At 41.3% G+C, this 18,605-nt stretch overlaps 2 protein-coding genes across 2 annotated transcripts in view; one reads left to right on the top strand and one right to left on the bottom strand.

The window, feature by feature from the left end:
* LOC127228000 (catechol O-methyltransferase A-like) overlaps nt 1-14,694 on the bottom strand; it is a 30,556-nt gene extending 15,862 nt beyond the window's left edge. Inside the window, 3 exon segments of the mRNA XM_051192413.1 lie at nt 4,683-4,820; nt 5,537-5,599; nt 14,637-14,694. Coding sequence (XP_051048370.1) covers nt 4,683-4,764 — 82 coding nt within the window. The 5' untranslated portion in view covers nt 4,765-4,820; nt 5,537-5,599; nt 14,637-14,694.
* Nucleotides 14,695-14,891: 197 nt separating this feature from the next.
* The window catches only part of Numa1 (nuclear mitotic apparatus protein 1), a 68,551-nt gene continuing 64,837 nt past the window's right edge, over nt 14,892-18,605 (top strand). Inside the window, exon 1 of the mRNA XM_051192415.1 lies at nt 14,892-15,058. The gene's annotated coding sequence lies outside the window, so the exon portion shown is untranslated. The remainder of the gene's footprint in view (nt 15,059-18,605) is intronic.

Consider the following 18,605-nt stretch of genomic DNA (forward strand, 5'->3'; position numbering starts at 1 on the left):
AAGTAAGAACCAGAGATGTTGGGGTAAACTAAGATAATATCACAAAATGCAGAATCCTCTTCTAGTATAGCTTACAGAATTCACTTCATTGGAGCATATCCAGTGTCTGTCACTCCTCCATTAAGCTTTATCAGATAGTAGATACACAATAGTAAGCAATGAGAGAGAATGTGCTAGGCTTTGGATGAGCAGTAGGGCAGAGATGAAACCATATGTGTCTCAGAGGAATTTCTGTGGGCAGGGTGGAAACAAACTAGCAATGAGTGTTATGTGGTAATCATAGTGATTGCATCAAGGAAATGGTCTTGGTGCTCTGAGAGCACAGGGAAGGTGAAATCTGAGCTGAACTTGGTAGATTAGTAGACATTAACCAGGCAAAGAAGGAGAGAAAGGATGAGAACAACATGAGGAAAGGTACAAGAAAAGATGATGGAGACACATGTCCACCAGTACCAGGCACAAGGGCACAAGTAGAAAAAAAGCAGACAGAAGCCAGTCCTTAGTCCTAAATGCTAGGCTAAGCTCTTGGGCTTTGTCCTGTAGGTAATGAGAAGTCACAGGAGTGTTTAAAACAGAGATGATTCAGCTAAATGTTGGTGGCACACAACCTCTGATCCCAGCGCTTAGGAGGCAGATCTCTGTGAGTTTAAGGCCAGCCTGATTTACAAAGTCAAGTTTCGTGACCGTCAGGGTTGTTATACAGAGAAACCCTCGTTCTTTCCTCTCTTTTCTCTTCTTTCCCTTTCTTTTCTTCCTTTCTTACATCCTTTCTTTCTAAGATTTATTTATTATGTATACAGTGTTCTGCCTACATGTATACCTGCACGCCAGAAGAGGGCACCAGATCTCATCATAGATGGTTTTGAGCCATCATGTGGTTGCTGGGAATTGAACTCAGGACCTCTGGAAAAGCAGCCAGTGCTCTTAACCTCTGAGCCATCTCTCCAGCCCCAAGAAACCGTGTTTCAAAAACAAACAAAACAAAAATCCCCACCAGAGGGCTGGAGAAATGGCTCACAGGCTAAGGGCACTGGTTACTCTACCAGAGGACCTGGGTTCAATCCCCAGCACCCACATGGCAGCTCACAACTGTAAACTCCAGTTCCAGGGTATCCAACACCCTTAAACAGACATACAGTCAAAACACCAATGGAAAAAAAAATTTAAAAAACCCTCTAGAGACAATTCAGGTTTTCAGTTGTGACTTTGAAGCTTCTATGTAGCACATTAATGTAGAAGGTAGATAGCATTCAAAGATCAGTTTGTCTACTTTAGCATGAGAACCGATGGATATAGCAATTATGATTGGACATAGCAATTATGATTTGGCTATATAAAAGATGGTGCCTAGCTTTTTGTTCAGGCTTATTAGCTGATGAAGAATTTCAGGAGAAATTGGATTGGAAAGGTGATGAGTTTAGGCTTAGATTTGATGTTTTAGAGGTTCCTATTGTATGAAAAGGCAGGAGAAGCCAGCTAGGCAGGTAGGCATTAGAATGAAGGTCTAATGCCAAGGAAACAACCTTACAAATTTTAGTATAGGGTATGTAAGTTAGGGAAACAGGCAGTTCCCCAGAGAGGAAGAAAAAGACATTTAAAAAGATAGTAAATAATCTGAAGAACAGGGATGCAGGAGAGAATGGTTTTATTTATTTTAATTAAAAAAAATCATGTATATGGGTATTTTGCCTGTGTGTGTGTCCCATGCCTAGTAAGGCCAGAAGAGGTCATCAGATCCTTGAGAATTAGAATTCCAGATGTTTGTGAACCATGTGGTGCTGGGAATCAAACTCAGATTCTTTGGAAAAGCAGCCAGTGCCCTTACCTGCTAAGCTCTTGGGGGAATAGTTTAAAGGTGTTTGGAGAATCTGCAGTATATGGAGGAGTAAGGAGAAAAGTAAGGATTCAACAATAATTCTGGCAGCTCAGAAGTAGCTGGTAACCATGTAAAGGCTTGAGAACAGGAGCCAAATTGGAGTGAAATGAATAGGAAGTGCAAGCAGGTATCCCGAATACCCACATTGGAAAGCGAGGGTGCAGAGAACACACACACACTCCCTCCCCTGCTATCTCTTTCAAATAAGGATCATAATGAAGGTGGGTGGGCCGGCTCTATCCAAGCTGGCATCAGTGGGAGACCCAGAACCAGACTGCAGTTTAAAGTGGTTCCCTTTCCTACTGCTCCCAAACCTCTAGCAAGTCTTAAGGGACCTGTAGGAGAAAGCATACTCTCCACACCCAAGACGACCACTTCCTCTCAGCTGCAGGTTAAACAGCATCCACCAGGTGGCTCTCTGCATTAGTCTTGGAATGAACAGAACCCAAGGCTGGGCCCTGGTGGGCAGAGTATAAGGATAATGGGGCACGAGTAGATTCTAAATCCTGTCTCCCTCTCACACCTTCTGAAAACTTTCAAAGGATTCAACTTAGATAAATAATAATGTCAGAATAACTACACATGAACTAGCATCTGTTCTGATAATGCAGAAGCTTTAGGGGAATGCCATATAAAAGACTGGTCCCACACTGTAAGGGAACCCCTGGATGGAGTTGCCTTAATGTGAGACAGCTTGAACTCCTGTTACCTAGAGTAAAAGGAGGCATCTAAAATTGCTGTAGGTACCTATTGCTTCACATTAACAAGCTACTAGTTGTACATGGGATGAGCTTATGTTTGGTAACACTCCTGAAGCTTCTGCCTGACCAGGAAGTCCAAGTTAGATGTTTTATAAAGTCACTGGTATCTCAAATTCTGTGGTACACCTTGATTAATTCAGCAAATACTGTCCCAAGAATCCCCTAAATCTAAGCTCTAGGGAACAGAAAGAGCTCTTGGTTTAATATGTCTTTCATTCTACTACTCCTTAAAAGGCTTAGCAAGGAACACAATTGTGTATATGTCTCCACATATATGTAAATACTGCTTAATAAATAACAGGAGTTCAGCTGAGCAGTGGTGATGGCACTTAGGAGGCAGAAGATGGTGGATCTCTGTGAGTTTGAAGCCAGGACAACCAGGGCTACACAGAAAAACCCTGTCTTAAAAACCACCAATAATAATTAAAAGGAGCTCAGTAAGTTCTGAATGGAGTGGGTGGCATCAGCAAATTCTATTTTGTGCTGTACCTTGACTAGTGTATCCCGTCATTCTGAGTCCACAAAGAGCAGAGTCAGATTGGAAGATCTGAAAGTTGGAAATTTCTATGCAGTAGTAGGAGCCATTACACCCCCCAGTCATTTTTGCTTTCTTTTTCTTTTCTTTCTTTCTTTCTTTTTTTTTTTTTTTGGTTTTTTGAGACAGGGTCATTTTTGCTTTCATGCACAGTTATTATCGCAACTAAAATGCTTTTGAAATATGTATTATATCGGTCAGAAGTAAGGTAAAGCACAATAAAGGTCATGGTAAATGAGTGCCTGTTGGAGAGAGACAGACGTGAGATACCAGTGTGTTGGACACTAACTGAAATAGTACCCTGAACCAGAGCCCAGGCTAGTAACACTGCTGAGCTAATGAGTGGCCTGACAACGTATCTGATATAGTGAGTTTGTACATGTGTTCTGTGAGGTCAGTAACCAAAGGAAGAGGTGGCGGAACTGCCTACTTGAGCATATAGTGCTGTGAAAACTTCATCATGTAGTGGGAAAGGGCTTAGCTACCTATTTAGGAAGATACTGAATAGTAAATGAGATTGGGTGTGGGCAGAGCTGGGACTGCAGTGAATGTTAGTGCTGATGAAATAAACTTGGCATGTATGGAATGAATGGATATTTGTCAAAAATTTTAACTTGGAATATGCCAGTTTGTTGCTAAAAAAAAGACCTCTCATATTTTACCAACAAGGAGAACAGGCCTGTGTTCCTAGACAGAAGAGGCAGGGTTCTGCCACCATGGTGGAACCTGGCAGTGACCTCTTTTTTCTTACTAGTTTCTTATCAAGAATACTAAGGGTTCTGCCTGATTGGGTGATTTCTCAGTATTCATGAATTTCCTGCTGTAGCCTGGCTTCTCTTGAAGATGGGTCAACTACCACAAGAGACCACTGGTGGTTAAGAGCACTTGTTGCTCTTGCAGAAAATCAGGGTTTGGTTTGTATTACCCATATGATGGTTCACAACAATCCCTAACTCCAGTTCTGAAGCCCTCTTCTGATTTCCTTGGGCACCAGGCATGCATGTGGTACATATACATATATTCAGGAAAAACACTCATATACATAAAAAAAAATTTCAAGGGACTGGAAGAGATAGTGCAGCCATTAAGAGAACTGGCAGCTCTTCCAGAGAACCCAGTTGAATTTCTGGCACCTTAATGGAAGCTCAGCCATCTGTAACTCCAGGTTCATGGGGTCTGGTGCCTGCTTCTGGCCTGTTTGTACCAGGCAAACAAGGGGTACAGATACACATGCAGGCAAAACACCCATACAAATAAAACTAAATATGTATATTTTAATCTCAAGGCTGAGGCTAGAGCTCAGATACAGAGAGCATCCTTGCATTCACTCCTCAGCTCAGCCCTGTAAAACAACAACAACAAAAAAAAATCGTCATTTCTCCCTCTCCTTTCAAAGACAAGAAGTTGGGGAAAAATATGTTTAGGCATTTAAAATAGACTAAGGATTTTTTCCTAGGTATTTCCTAGCTTGATACAATGTTGTGTTGATTGCTGTGCTCTGTGGGCTGACCTTGGATCACGTGGATGCTTTTGAAAGAGTAGTCAAGAGGAGGCTCCTGCACCGAAGTGTTCATGTAGTCCCGTTTGCTCATAGTTCAGGCCATCATTCATCAGGTGGAAGCATGGGCCCTGGGAGTCTGCATTCAGCCTGGAAGGACAGAGAAAAATGACTGTTCCATATATGGAGTGTCTACCCTCAGGATTCCCCACAGCCTCCACACTGCTTTCTACTCTACAGCTCTCGGCTTGCCTAGCTCATTTCCATTTTAAGATACTGGTCCTTTCATGTGTGGTATATTTCTTACTTCTCAGAGAAACTTCATGACACTTAGAAGTCATCTGATAGTGATAGCACCCATTCCTTATGGGGGTTTTTGTTTTGTTTTATTGACATAGGGGCTAATGTAGCCCAGGCTAGCCTCAAACTAATGATCCACATGGGATTATGGGTATGGACCATCACATGACTATAGTACCCATTTCTATTATCCAGATGAAGAAACTGAGACCCAAAGAGTAAAGGACTTGCCCAGAGTTAAGCCGAGTCAGTTGTGGACAGCAGTCATAGTCTCCGGAATCTTAGAGATCCCTCTTACTACTGCACAATAGTTACCATAGAGACTGCCTTGTTGCCTAGTCTCTGTTGACATCAGCTGCACTATTCTGTTATTTAACAAACCCCTGAAGGCCTGCACTGTATCTGATTGGTGTCTGAGTCCTTCATTTTGTAGCACAACTAGAGATTTGCTTCCTTCCTTCTCTGTGCAGCCTGCTGATTAGCCCTTCCTACCTGAGAACCCTATTTCTAGTACATCTTGGATGTAACAATACACAAACAGAAAACCAGAATCTACCCTCACTCACCTGTCACTGAAGCCTGAAACTCCACCATTAGGGATTCATTCCTTTGGGTTCAGGGATTGTTCCCTGTTAAAATGGAAACACCCCCAGAGAGAGGTGAACACAAAGTTATCAGTCATTTGTAATGAGTGACTTATCTTATCCAATCCTTTCCAATATGTTAGGTAAAGTAACTGAGGACAGGCTTCCCCTGGAGACAGAACTGTGGAATACTACTCACCTGGGATGAAGAGAGCTGAAAAACACTTTACCAAGGGCTGTTTGTTTTTTGTTATGTGCGTGTGAATCTTACAAACAAAAAGCAAACAGACAAAAGACAAGTTTCTAGGCTATACTTCTTTTCACTCCATCCACTGTTGTCACGTCCTCTGCCTTATTTCCTTGCTTTCCAAAAGCATGAGGTTTATAGCAATACATGCTCATAAAGCAAGGTGCATTGTAGAGCTATGCTGCCCAAAAGAGAGAATGCAAGTCACAAATGCAAGTTTTGAGATACATAATTTCAAGATTTTAGGAGCTATGGGGGTTAATGAGAAGGCTCAGCAGATAAAGGCAATTGCTGCACAAGCCTGGAAACTTGAATTTGATCCTTGGAACACATAATTGGAGAGGATCAGTACCATAAAATTGTCTTCTGGCTTCTGTATACTTGGCCACACACACAAGTAAATAAATAGGTAATTTTAGGAGCTATTATTTCAGTAAAACGAAATGGGTGAAATCAATTCTAATATTTAACTCAGCATGTCCAAAACATTGAATGTAATCAATATTAGTAATTACTGAGCTATTTTAGAGCCCATCCCAAGGTGAACTAGCTACCTGTTGGGTCAGGTGCTTAACTGTTACACATGACTAATGGTTACCAAATTGGACAATGTTGATAGAGAAAATTAAAAATGGAAGGCAAAATCCAGGTGTGGTGGCACATACTTAAATCACAGCACTTGGAAAGTAGAAGCAGGTTGATCCCTAAGTCCGAGGCCAGCCTGGTCTATAGAGCAAGTTCTAGGCCATTCAAGACTTTTCTGAAAACAAAAACAAAAACTAACTAGATTAAAAGAAATGTATCAGGGATCTCAGACTTAGTGATTACATTCCTAGCAGCCAAAGGACAAAGGGAAGCCTTGGAATGCCTGGTACTCATTATAGGAATCAAAGAAGAAATTAGTCTCTGTGCAGAGACAATGAATGAAGCATTAGCAAGTACTATTCAAATAAACTGTTAGAAGCCAAAGTCAGGAGGCATATCTCTAGTCCCAGCACTTGGGACCCTAAAGCAGAAGATTATGAGTTTGAGGCCAGCTTGAGCAACACTGTCTCAAAAACAAACACCAAACAAAACAACAAAGAAAAAAGACACAGTTGAGAATGCAAAGACAAAGCTGGAAATGCTAGGTGGCTGGTGAACACTGGAGGCTGAGGTAGGAGGATCATAAACTCAAGGTCTGCCTGGGTTATATATAATGCAATCCTATTTCAACAACAATAAAACCCACAAAGGACCTGATTTCAGTTTAGGCTTAATAAGTGCAAGTAAATTCCTTTTTTTTTTTTTTTTGGCAATTTAATATATGCTGGAACAGATTTTAAAAAGTTAAAAAACAGATTTTATCAGGTTTGGGGGAATAAAAAGTTGGGTGTACATTAAGGAAGCAGGGGGATCTATATGAGTTAGAGGTCTGCCTTGTTTACAAAGAGAATTTCAGGACATCCAGGGCTATATAGAGAAACTCTGTCTCAAAAAAACAAAAAGAAGAAAAAAAATATTGTGTGTTGGTTTTGCTCTTTTGGCATTTTGAGGGGCCCAAAACCCAGCTCCCAAATAATCACACATGGAGGCTTATTCTTAGTTATAAATGCCTGGCCTGAGCTTGAGCTACATAGTGGGATCCTTTCTCAAAACCCAATGTGACTGTGGTGGCTTACATATGTGTTCCTAGTACTTGGGAGACAGAAACAGAAAGATGGGGAGTTCAAAGTCACTCTTAGCTACAGAGCAAGTCTGAAGCTATCACTGGACTACACAAAACTGTATCTCAAAATGAAAGCAGGGAAAAAAAAAAAAAAAAAAAAAAAAAAAGATCAGGAGCTAGCAGTGCTCCCTTGGGCAGCAGCAAAGTCAAACTTGTAGGAACACACGGACAACATGTAAAGGTCCTCACTGCACTGACTGTCAAGTGTTTCTCAACCATGCTAGATTAATTTAGGCAGTTTCCCTTTGGCTTAGGAAAATGTATAGGCATTCAACAACTCACTATTCTTTTTCCTATGGTGTTAGGGATAGAATATATATCCATTGCACATACTGGTTAAGTTCTGTTACTGAGCCATGTCTGCAATCCTCACAGTCTTCTTTTGTAGAACTAGAGGAACCTAGCTTAGGCAGAAGCCCAATGTACTTGAATACCTACATTTAAATTTCTGTTGTTTTGTTTTTTGCCTGGCACATTTTAAATTATTGAATTTAATTTAATTTATGTGAGGCTAGCCTATTTTATAGAGCTAGTTTCAGGACAGTTAGGGCTGTTACACAGGGAAATCCTGTTTCTTTTACCCTGTCTCAAAAGACAACAAAAAATTATGTGTATGGCTATTTGTCTACAAGTATGTTTGTGTTCTGGTTATGTGTCTGTGGAGGCCAGAGGTCAAATCTCCTGGGACTGGAGTTAAAGACTGTTGTCAGCCATCATGAATTGAATCTGGGTACTTTTGGATAGCAGTCAGTACTTTTGATTGTTGGCTAGGACATCTTTCTAGTCTATTCTTTTTTTTCTTTTTGGTTTTCAAGACAGGGCTCTCTGTGTGTACATTGGCTGCCTTGGAACTTGTTCTGTAGACCAGGCTGGCCTCTGCCTCCTGAGTGCTGGGATCAAAAGTGTGTACCACCATTGCCTGGCATGAACATGTATTTTAAAATATCACAGAAGAAATTTTACTGTTCTTTGGTGGCTAGAACTTTAGAGCAGAAATATTTTGTGTAGCACCAGCTTGCAATGAATTTTTTGAAGTTATGAAAGTGGAGCTCTATGATGATGACTCTGCTTGTTGGTAGCTAGATGGTGACTGTTTTAGTCACCATCATACAAAGAACTTGGCTTATAAAAGGCATTTGTGGAATGAGAAACTGCCAATATACTGACATCTGTTTGGGCAGAGTTGACACTGAGCTATTCTAACAATTGGCTCCCAGGTCCAGCTGTTTCATTCCACACTTCATTCCCAGTAAAATATCAGTTCAGTTCTGCCTGCTGCCCTGTGCCTGACCAAAAGGAATGAAGCCAAGGGGCAAATAACAAGAGTCCTGTCAGAGAGACCTTGCTGGATTTTTATTGATGTGCCAGAAAAATCTAGCCAGTTCCAAGTTACAGTTGTCTATTTAGTAAATACTGTTTCACCCTCAGCCCTAGTGTATCTGTACCACCATTTCTACCACCTTTAATCCCAGCACTTCTGACGCAGAGGCAGAGGCAGAGGCAGAGGCAGGCAGATCTCTGAGTTTGAGGACAGTCTGATCTATAAAGTGAGTTCCAGAACAGCCAGAACTGTTACACAGAGAAATACTGTCTCGAACCCCTCTCCACAAAAACCAGTAGCAGCTGGTGCCTGTAATCTCAACACTGGAAAATAGAGACAGGAGGATCCTGGGGACTTTTACTGGCAAGCACACCTAGGCAAAGCTCCTGTCTCAAGACATAAAGTAGAGAAGCAGGTGTGGATCTTTTATGAGTTTGCCAGTCTGATCTACAAAGTGAATTCTAGGACACCCAGAGCTGTTACACAGAGAAATCCTGTCTTAAAAAAAATACATGTATATTTAATATTGTATACATTTAAAATTATACACACATATGTATATGATTTTGTTTGTATGTACACACACACACACACACACACACACACACACACACTGAGGTTCTCATATAGCCCAGGCTGGCCTGGGACCCACTATGTAGCCAAGGATGACTTGAATCCCTAATCCCCTCTACCTCCTACATCCCAAGTGCTAAGATTATAGGCATGTAATAACCTGGCTTTGTAAAAATCTTTCTAGTTCAGAGAAAACAGATCTTTTAAATTTATTTTTATCAATTTAGGTATTAAAGCTGGCAAGAATCAATAATTCCTATATATTGTCTTGTCCTATATCTATCACCTTTGCACTATAATTTTATAGTTCTACCTTATTCTGATGCTGAACTCACCTTTTGAACCAGCCAGTGAGATGCTCATAAAATGAAGAAAACAGAAGACTTAAGGTTTTGTTTTGTGCACTGGACAAGAACTCAAGAGTCTTTTATATACGAGGGAAGTGCTCTAGCACTGAGCTACATTTCCAGCCTGGCAAATAGAAACTACTGAAGACTTGCTCTTCTCTCTGCTGATTCCATGAGAACTGGCTGGAGTGCTTGAGGGATTTGAGTCAGGCAGGTGCTAGAGGTGAAAATGAGCCAATGACCTCAGCTGAGACCAGTTTAGACTTGTCTATAGTCAGATTGGGAAGGTCACCTAATCTGCCCATGACTTCAGGCAGATATATGAATTTAGACAAGATAAAAGATCCATTCAGGTAACTCAGAGTCATCAAAGTAAGAATGTTTGTTGTTTTAAGCCCCTGTGGTTTTGAATGGTTTGACACACAGCAATAGCTAACTGACCCATTCCCCAGATGCATTTTGAACAAAAGTTTATCATCACCTGTTTTCTTACTGTGAAATGAAGACAATGCAAGTTGAAGAGCTATTGTATGGCCTACAGCAGATATTCAGTAAATGGAAGTATTTTACCCAGTACTTTACTCTGTGTGTGTGTTTCTGGGGCCTTGTGCATGCCAGGATAAATACTCTAGGAACTGAGTTATACCTTCAGCCCTCCATACTAAGTTCTTTACTGTTTGTTTACTTTCTGTTGTTTCCCTGTAAATCTGGGGATAGGGACAAGAAGTTAGACTTCTTTTTCAATAAATACACTAAACTTGACAAAGACTGGGTACTGGTTTTATGACTAAATGGAGTAATTAAAGAAGTAATACATGATGACTTAAATGTGTCACAAAGAAGCCTGCTTTCCAGGCCAGATGCTGCCTTCCTTACTCCTGTTGCTCTTTGGATTCAGGTGCTTTCCAGGCCACTCTTTTCAGAGAAGATACTCTACATGACATTCATCTCACCAAGCTGACTCACTGATATAACCAATGAGAGTCAAACAAGAACACTTGTTTTGAATTGGAGTTTTCTTTGCAAAACTTTAACAAAAAACAACAAAACTGTAGATGTTGCCAAGCAGTGGTGGCACATGCCTTTAATCCCAGCACTCGGGAGGCAGACAGATACATGTGAGTTTGAGGCCAGTATGGTCTACAAAGCAAGTTCCAGGACAGCCAGGGCTATACACTGAGAAACCCTGTCTCCAGAACAAAACAAATAAAACAAACAACCCCCCCCCCAAAGTCAAACAACATGGAAACACATGAACAGATTCAGGAACAAAGTCTTAATTTACATGAAGAGTTTGGGATCTCCAGTAATATACATAAAAGACACTAGATGTTTATAAATAAGCCCTGTATATTCCTTTGTAAGTCAGTATTTTTTTTCTTTTTTTCTTTCCATATTCCTGTATATTCTCTTACCCACCCTTTTTTTTTGTTGTTTTTATTTTTGTTTTGTTTTTTTTTTTGAGACATGGTTTTTCTATGTAGCACTGGCTGTCCTGGAACTTGCTTTGTAGACTGGGCTGGCCTAGAACTCAGAGATGTAGTTGCTTCTGCCTCTTGAGTACTGGGACTAAAGTTGTGCACCATCACTGCTTTCCAAGTGCTAGGATTAAAGGCCTGTACCACCATGCTGCCAGGCTATATATGATATTTTTAACTTTATTTAACCTATTCTAGGTTGCCAGAAATTTCAAGTTTGGAGAATTACTAAGAATGTTGTAGGAGGCTTGGAGCAATAATCAGATAGGAAAGCTGATAGGAGATTTTGACAGCCTAGTTTATAGAGGATTTCTGTCTTTGGGCTGCAGGTGGAGGGGAAAAAAAAAATCAAAGGATGCCATAAAAAATTGGCTACACAGCTAATATGTTCTGAAAGATTACATTCCCAGGTGCTAAAGGAAATCCCAAGGATGACTTGACTCCTGCCTGCCAACCCCCCTCTTATCTGCACCATATTCTGCAGTGTGGCCAAATCCAACAACTCCAACTCACAGTAGGGTCCCTGCACTCCCAGGGCCTCTTAGATTGAAAGTTCCCCTTTTGAGAGTCATCTGCTTAGAATGTGGTTTTTTCATGTTCCCCTTGTTGTTCTTGCTTCAGGAGCCAACTATAGGTTGAACTTTTCTGAGAAAATTTTCCTTATCCTCAATCAGGAAGTGGAAGCTGCCTTACTTGGCTCTCACCATACCCTATACTTACTGCCATGGTAGCACTCAGAACACTAATTATCTGCTCACTGTCTATCTGACCAGAAACTCCAGCAGGGCAGGAAACACGGTTTTTCTCATAGTTGGATGTCATCGTATATTCACTTCCTGACTGATACAACTAAATAAATGATAGAGCAGGACAGGAAGCACTATAATTGAGGGATCTGATCTGGTCATTTCTGAAGGATAAGTACAGGCAAAAAGTACAGAATCATGGGAGGAAAAGACTGTTGCTTGGGCTTGGGATATAGCTGAGAGACAGAAAGTACTTAGCATGTATGGGATTACTTTCACCACCCACTTCCCACAAAAAAAAAAAAAAAAAAAAAAAAAAAAGGACCAACATTATAGCTGTGGACAAAGGCATGTTCTAGTGTGTGCTCAGAAATTTGGAAGACCTTAAAGTGATATAAACTAGAATGGAAAAAAGGATTATGGATGGTGAGAGTACAGGCTAGAGAGGTGGGCAGAAGCCACCCTGAGATGCTCCTTTATTTTAAAAACAGCAGGAAGCCACAGGATGTATATTGGAGGTAAGGAGAGTGAATAAAATATTTTTATTTAAAAATTATTTTTGTTGAAATATGCAAAGTGATCTAGAAGGAAATGTAGGAAGGATAGGATGGCAGCAAGGACTGAATAAAAATTATTTACACATAGGAGACAGAGGCAGGATGATTGCAAATTTGAGGACAGCTTGAGCCACCAAGGAAGACAAGTCTTTAAAAGAAAAAAGCAGCAGCAGCAACAGCAACAACAAAAACAAAGAGCACTTGCTGCTCTGGTGAGGGCCTGAGTTTAGTTCCTAGTACCAAATTGGACCAGTTGCTTCAGAGCCAGGGGACCTGATGCTCTCTTCTGCCTTCTGAGGGCTCTTGCACACATACATACATTTATTAACTATTTTAGCTGGACTGTTGCGCTTGCCTTTAATCTCAGCACTCGAGAGGCAGAGGTAGGTGTTATCTCTGTGAGTTTGCGGCCAGCTTGGTCTACAAAGTTAAGTTCCAGCATAGCCAAGGCTATTACAGAGAAACCCTTTCTTGAAAAACAAAACAGCCCCTCATATAAACGACATTTATCTAGGTTAGGTGTGGTGGTGCATACTTTTAATCCCAGCATTTAGGGAGGGAGAGGCAGGTGGAACTCTGTGAGTTTGTTTCAAAAAACCAAACCAAAAAAAAAAAAAAAAAAAAAAAAAAAAAAAAAAAAAAGAAAGAAAGAAAGAAAGGAAAAAGACATTTAGGGGCTTAAGAGAGGATTTATAGGTGAGGGAATGAGGGAAAGTAGATTTGATCAAAACACATATGCATGTATAAAATTCTTAAACAATAAGAAAAAAGACATTTAGGTATTAAGTAGACTATATTAGAAATGGAAGTTATTAGGGATAACACTTGGGGGCTTGTCTTGTATACATTTGCATTGTGGGATTATTGGATGAATCCCAGATTTGGAAGCATGTAGGGGAGTGCATAGAGAAACAATGAATTTGACAGGCTTCAAATATATCCTGAAAGAGATATTAGGGAAACAATGGTTATTTATATCTGGAACTTAAAAGATGAAGGCTTGGCTGGAGACATGCAGGCGGCAAATAAAGGAGTGGGTGTTGAGCTCTAAGAAGATGGTACAGTGAAATGGGGGAACAAAAGACTAAGCCCAGAGAAACTTTAAAATAGTAAGGGACCAATCAGGGCCAGCTATCATGGCAGCTTTAGATCTCAGGTGTCCTGTCAGCTATTTCGTGCTGAATTTAAACTCATTTGATTCCCGTTACCTTCAGTCTCTAGTTTCCTTTCTTCATTAATAATTTCAAGGATGGATCTGAAATTCATGTTGAAGTGTAAATAACTCAAGATGGTCAAACAGGTCCCCCCCCCCGGGGGGGCATTTTAAAGTAATCCTTGGGACAAGTACAAGCTGCTATAGATGCAGCCAGGTCAGGCTAAAGAGAGCTGGTTTGATCTTAAAGAACTGGAATCTACTTCTAGCTTTGTCACTGGTGTGGTGTGTGGCCTTGGGCAAGTCCCTTATCTGGGTTTCAGTTTTTCAATCTGTGGAACAGGGATAAATATACTTGACTCATATAGCTATTTTAATAGAAAGAGTCTGTAAAAGAACGTGAGAAGTTACTAAATGTAATAAGTTTGTCATGAGGAATGTAGAAGAATGAAGATCTAAACTAGTTTCCAGAAGCCCACAAGGCAGGGATAGAGGAGGAAAAGGCTAATTTGAGACAACATTCATACGCTTGTGGATGGGAAGAACCTGCTAATTCTTTGAAAAAGGTGTTCATGCTTGGAAGAGTAAGGGAAAGGGGGATTTTAAGTCCTATGACACTCTGATGTGTCATGTTAAGCAAGTCCTGGTTCCCTAGAGGAAAACCAACGCCATGCCCGAGGGCTTTTCTAATTTCCCTGTGTCTGGGACTCGAGGCACCCGTACTGGGGAATCGCCATGCTTGCGTTGAGGTGCCAAAAAAATGTATGGGTATCATACCCGTAGTCCCCCGGATTATCTCGAGTGTTGTTGTTCACTGTGAATAGGAATTAGTGTTTGGGGAGAATCGCAGGTCTCCGATTGGGAAAGTTCTTATTCTTTTTTGTGGAATTCTTCCTCTTTCAGAGACCTCTAGTGTCCTAGAAAGGTTTTCCTGTTTTCCCTCCCAACTCACCCGCAGTCTCTTATCCTCCGGCCTCAGCGTCCCACTACCTGAGGGTTACTCAGCGCAACTCCATGGCAACTACCTTCGTTACCACGCCCCAAAGAGAGCAGTGATCGTGTTCGTGGTGCCTTTCGGGACTTGAAGTTCATTGGGGCAGAACGCCGAAACCGCAGTGCTTGTTGGGACTTGTAGTTCTTGTTACCATCAGGGACAGGCCGGAATCCGGAAGTAGTATTACCCCTTCTTCCTTTATAGTCGCCCTTGCACTTCCTTTTCCCGGGTCCTCCTGCCCGGCTAACTACGGTCGACCCGGTCCAATGAGAGGGCGGCGGGAGGGGGCGGGACTATAGTTTAAAGTAATTGTGTCTTCACCGAGCGGGATAAACCTCGAGGCGAAGTGCGGTCCAGCGAGCGCGTGGGCTTGCGTCCAGGTAACCGGCGCGGGTTCTTGGCTGGCGTGCGGGCCTGGGTGTGATCAGGGGATGGCCAGGCTTAGAGGGGGTGCTGACCTCTCCGGTGCGAGAGGAGAGCCTCCTTTGTAACCGAGGGTGAAGGAGAACCTACAGGGGGCCAGGTTTGTGGGTGCCGGGAATACTTTGTGGGCGTGGGTCTGTTTGGGGCCTTGCCGGTGGGCTTATGGTTGAGGACCGCGGTGACGGGAGTTGTGCAATACTCAAATTATACCTGAGGGTCCTGTGATGTCAGGTGCTCGCTTATTATTTATGGTAGCAGCAGTGGCATCTCTTAGCTTCCACTATGTTTCTAACATTGTGTTGCACAATATAGTGATCTGATTTAAAATTTCGGAACAACCTGGTTCATGTTTCACAGGTGGGGGCCTTGAGGTTTATAATGTTTTACCTTGGCAAGGGTTGCACAGCTGGTGCGAGTTTTGCTATACGTGTGCTTTTTGAGAGTTGAGCATAAAAAATTGGAAGGGACTGTGTTGGGATGCACTTTGTATGTAAACAATGAATTTACCTGCCTTACCAACTTCTTGGCTTGGTGTGGGGTTTTTTTATTTGTTTGTTTGTTTGTTGGTTTTGTTTTTCGAGTCAGGGTTTCTCTGTAGCTTTGGAGTCTATCTTGTAGCTCACGCTGTAGACCAGGCTGACCTCGAACTCGTGGATCTAGATCCTCTTGCCTCTGCCACCTCCCGGCTAGATACATTGTTTCTACAAGCACCTTGAGAATACAAATTTAAGATATTTTTGTTCTTTTGTCTTTTGAGATTGTTTGTTTAGCTCTGGCTGTGCTGGATTGCGTTCTGAGACCAAGCTGGTCTCGAACTCAGAGATCCACTTGCTTCTGCTTACTGAGTGCTGGGATTAAAGGTGTGTGCCACTACTGCCTGGCACAAAGATCTTAAGTGATGTGACTGTATGAAGGTTGTAGGTGAAAAAAGGTTCATTTGGATTGCTGCTGTGTCCTCTATGTTAACTCTTTTTTGCTTACCTCTGCGGTCACACTTATCTGTGTTATTAGAATCTCTTCTAGGTAGTGACTTGTTACTAATTCCCCATGACGTCTCAAGATTTGAGAATGTCTGGGACTGGAGAGATGGCTTAGCAGTTAAGAGCACTCTTTTCTTCCAGAGAACCTGGGTTCAATTCCCAGCACCCACATGGCAGTTAACAACTGTAACTCCAAGATCTGACACCCTCACACACTCATATATGCAGGCAAAACACCAATGTAAATAAAAATAAAATTATTAAAAAAAAAAGATTTGAGCATGTAATGGCCATTACTGTATGTCTTGGAATGTTGTGTCTTACTGGGTTCGAAGGGAATAGAAACCCAGCTTACTCAACTTTTTGTTATGTTTTTGGGGGGGTTGTTTTATTTTGGTGTGTGGTAGGCAATCACTCGATTGCTAAACTATTGTTAGCCCATTTTTTTGGGGTGGCATTTGCTTTAATTTCAAAGTTATCAATTTTGGGGGGTGGGGTGAGAAATGAGGCTGCCTCCTGAAAACATGATTTACCTACTTGTTTCAATATTTCTCTCTGCCTGGTTTTTGTGGCTTAGTCTTACATTCCAAAGTTCTAGGTTTGTCAAATGTCACTTTGTTATGGGTGGGAAGCCTTGCTGGTAAGGAAGAGAGGGATAAGATTTTCTGCACTATGGATATCTTAACTGCTGTGACTGTGTGTGTGTGTGTGTGTGTGTGTGTGTGTGTGTGTGTGTGTGTGCTGAGTGTCCAGATCAAGTGAAGCTTTCAGTTGTAGGGATAGGTATGTATGTTCTGTCTTTGTGTGGTGTTTTCTCCCTTAGAAGAGGAAGCACAAAGAATTCTTTTGTTGGCCCAAGTTTAAGCAAATGACGAGTAATTTTAATGCCTGAATTTTAGTCTAAAGCCAGTCTTACTCTCAGATTTTACCTGAGCCAGATTTACTTGATGGCTCAGTAAGAAACATTTCTCTTTAGAAATTTCTTTTTTACTTGTGGGATATGGAAATGGGATGAATGTTTTGAACTAAGAGTTCTAGAATTTTATCCCATCATTTTTATATATTTCCCCCTTTTCCTTTTCAGAAATGGATCTCTGAATCTAATCTCATCTGTTCAATTTTTTTTTTTTTTTTGACCATGACCAATAACAAGTTAACAACCAACCCTCCTAAACAGTGGCAAGTATCCATAACCCACTGAATGACCAAAAAGCATCCATCTCATCTCTTGGGAATGTGGGTGTTGTGTTCTCTAGACTTCTTCCTGTTGTATGGGGGTGCTCGAATTTTTTTGGGGGGGGAGCTGAGAAAATTAGGATAATGGCCAGAGTCCTGGCTAGAATAGTCTATGAGGCTGAATCATCTCAGCCAGCATCTTTAAAGCCATTCTGGATGCAGAGTTATGAGGAAACTGCAACAGAGGCACTCTGAGAGGCTAGATTACCTGGGCTACCCATTTTCATTGGTGTCTGGTCCCCTTGCTGTGAAAACACATAAACTTTCAAAGGTCATATACATATCTACATTAACGTAAGTAAGGACTGTGAATTGTACACAAGCCAGCCAAAGATGATTTTTTGTTTTATGTTTGAATCTACAGCCTTTTGATTTCTGTGGAAACAAAAGCATAACCTCTTCCCCAAAGCAATATATTTTTTTACTTCCATTTTGAAGTTAAGACATTTTAAAAAATATATAGGCTGATTTAATTTAGCAGTTTCCATAATCAAATGTCACTCAGCAGCTATTGTTTGATCATCAGCAATCAAGAAATTTAAAGTCAGTATAACACCATACAGGATCCAGACACCCTGTGTTTTTCCCACTTTTATGTGGCTTATCCTTTTTATTTTATTTTTCTATGACTGTCTATACCCATTTTCTTTTTTAAGCCTATGCACATTTTAAAAAACACACTATAACCTGTTCAGAGGTTTTTTTTTTTCCCCCTTTGGAATGTACTGTATATCTGTAATCTTTTCTGTCTGCATGAGCAAAACCTTCAACTGCCCTGCAGCTAAGCTCATGGTGCACTGGTGGTGGCTCAAGCCTGCAGGCAGTGGCCAGGAGAGTCAGTTCTGTACTTCAGCTCTCATGAGAGACTGTGGGACTAGGAAGCTGTGTTTGCCTCCGTTTTTGTGTTTGGAACCATTTTTTAAAGCTTTCCCTGGTCTTATGTGGAAATATACGCTCCTCACATTGGACATCACTTATAGAGAGTCTGTTCCTCTAGTCAGCTCCCAAATCATGACACAGAGACTTATTATTAATTATGAAAGTTCCAGTGATAGTGTAGATTTGTTTCTTACTAGTGCATTTTATAAGATAGGGCCTCATGTTGTCCAGGCTGGCCTAAAGCTAATGTAGGTGAGTCTGCCTTTGACCTCTTGATCCATTTGCCCCTTGAATGTTGGCTCACAAGTGTGTGTCACCTTGCCTGATTCCTCTCCAGACCATATGTTTATATGGAATCTTCTTCCTGTCCTCTATATCTTATTCATTCTTTCATAATATGTATTTAGTT

The sequence above is a fragment of the Phodopus roborovskii genome, unplaced genomic scaffold (genome assembly GCF_943737965.1).
Source record: "Phodopus roborovskii unplaced genomic scaffold, PHOROB, whole genome shotgun sequence".
In the NCBI taxonomy this organism is placed as follows: Eukaryota; Metazoa; Chordata; class Mammalia; order Rodentia; family Cricetidae; genus Phodopus; species Phodopus roborovskii.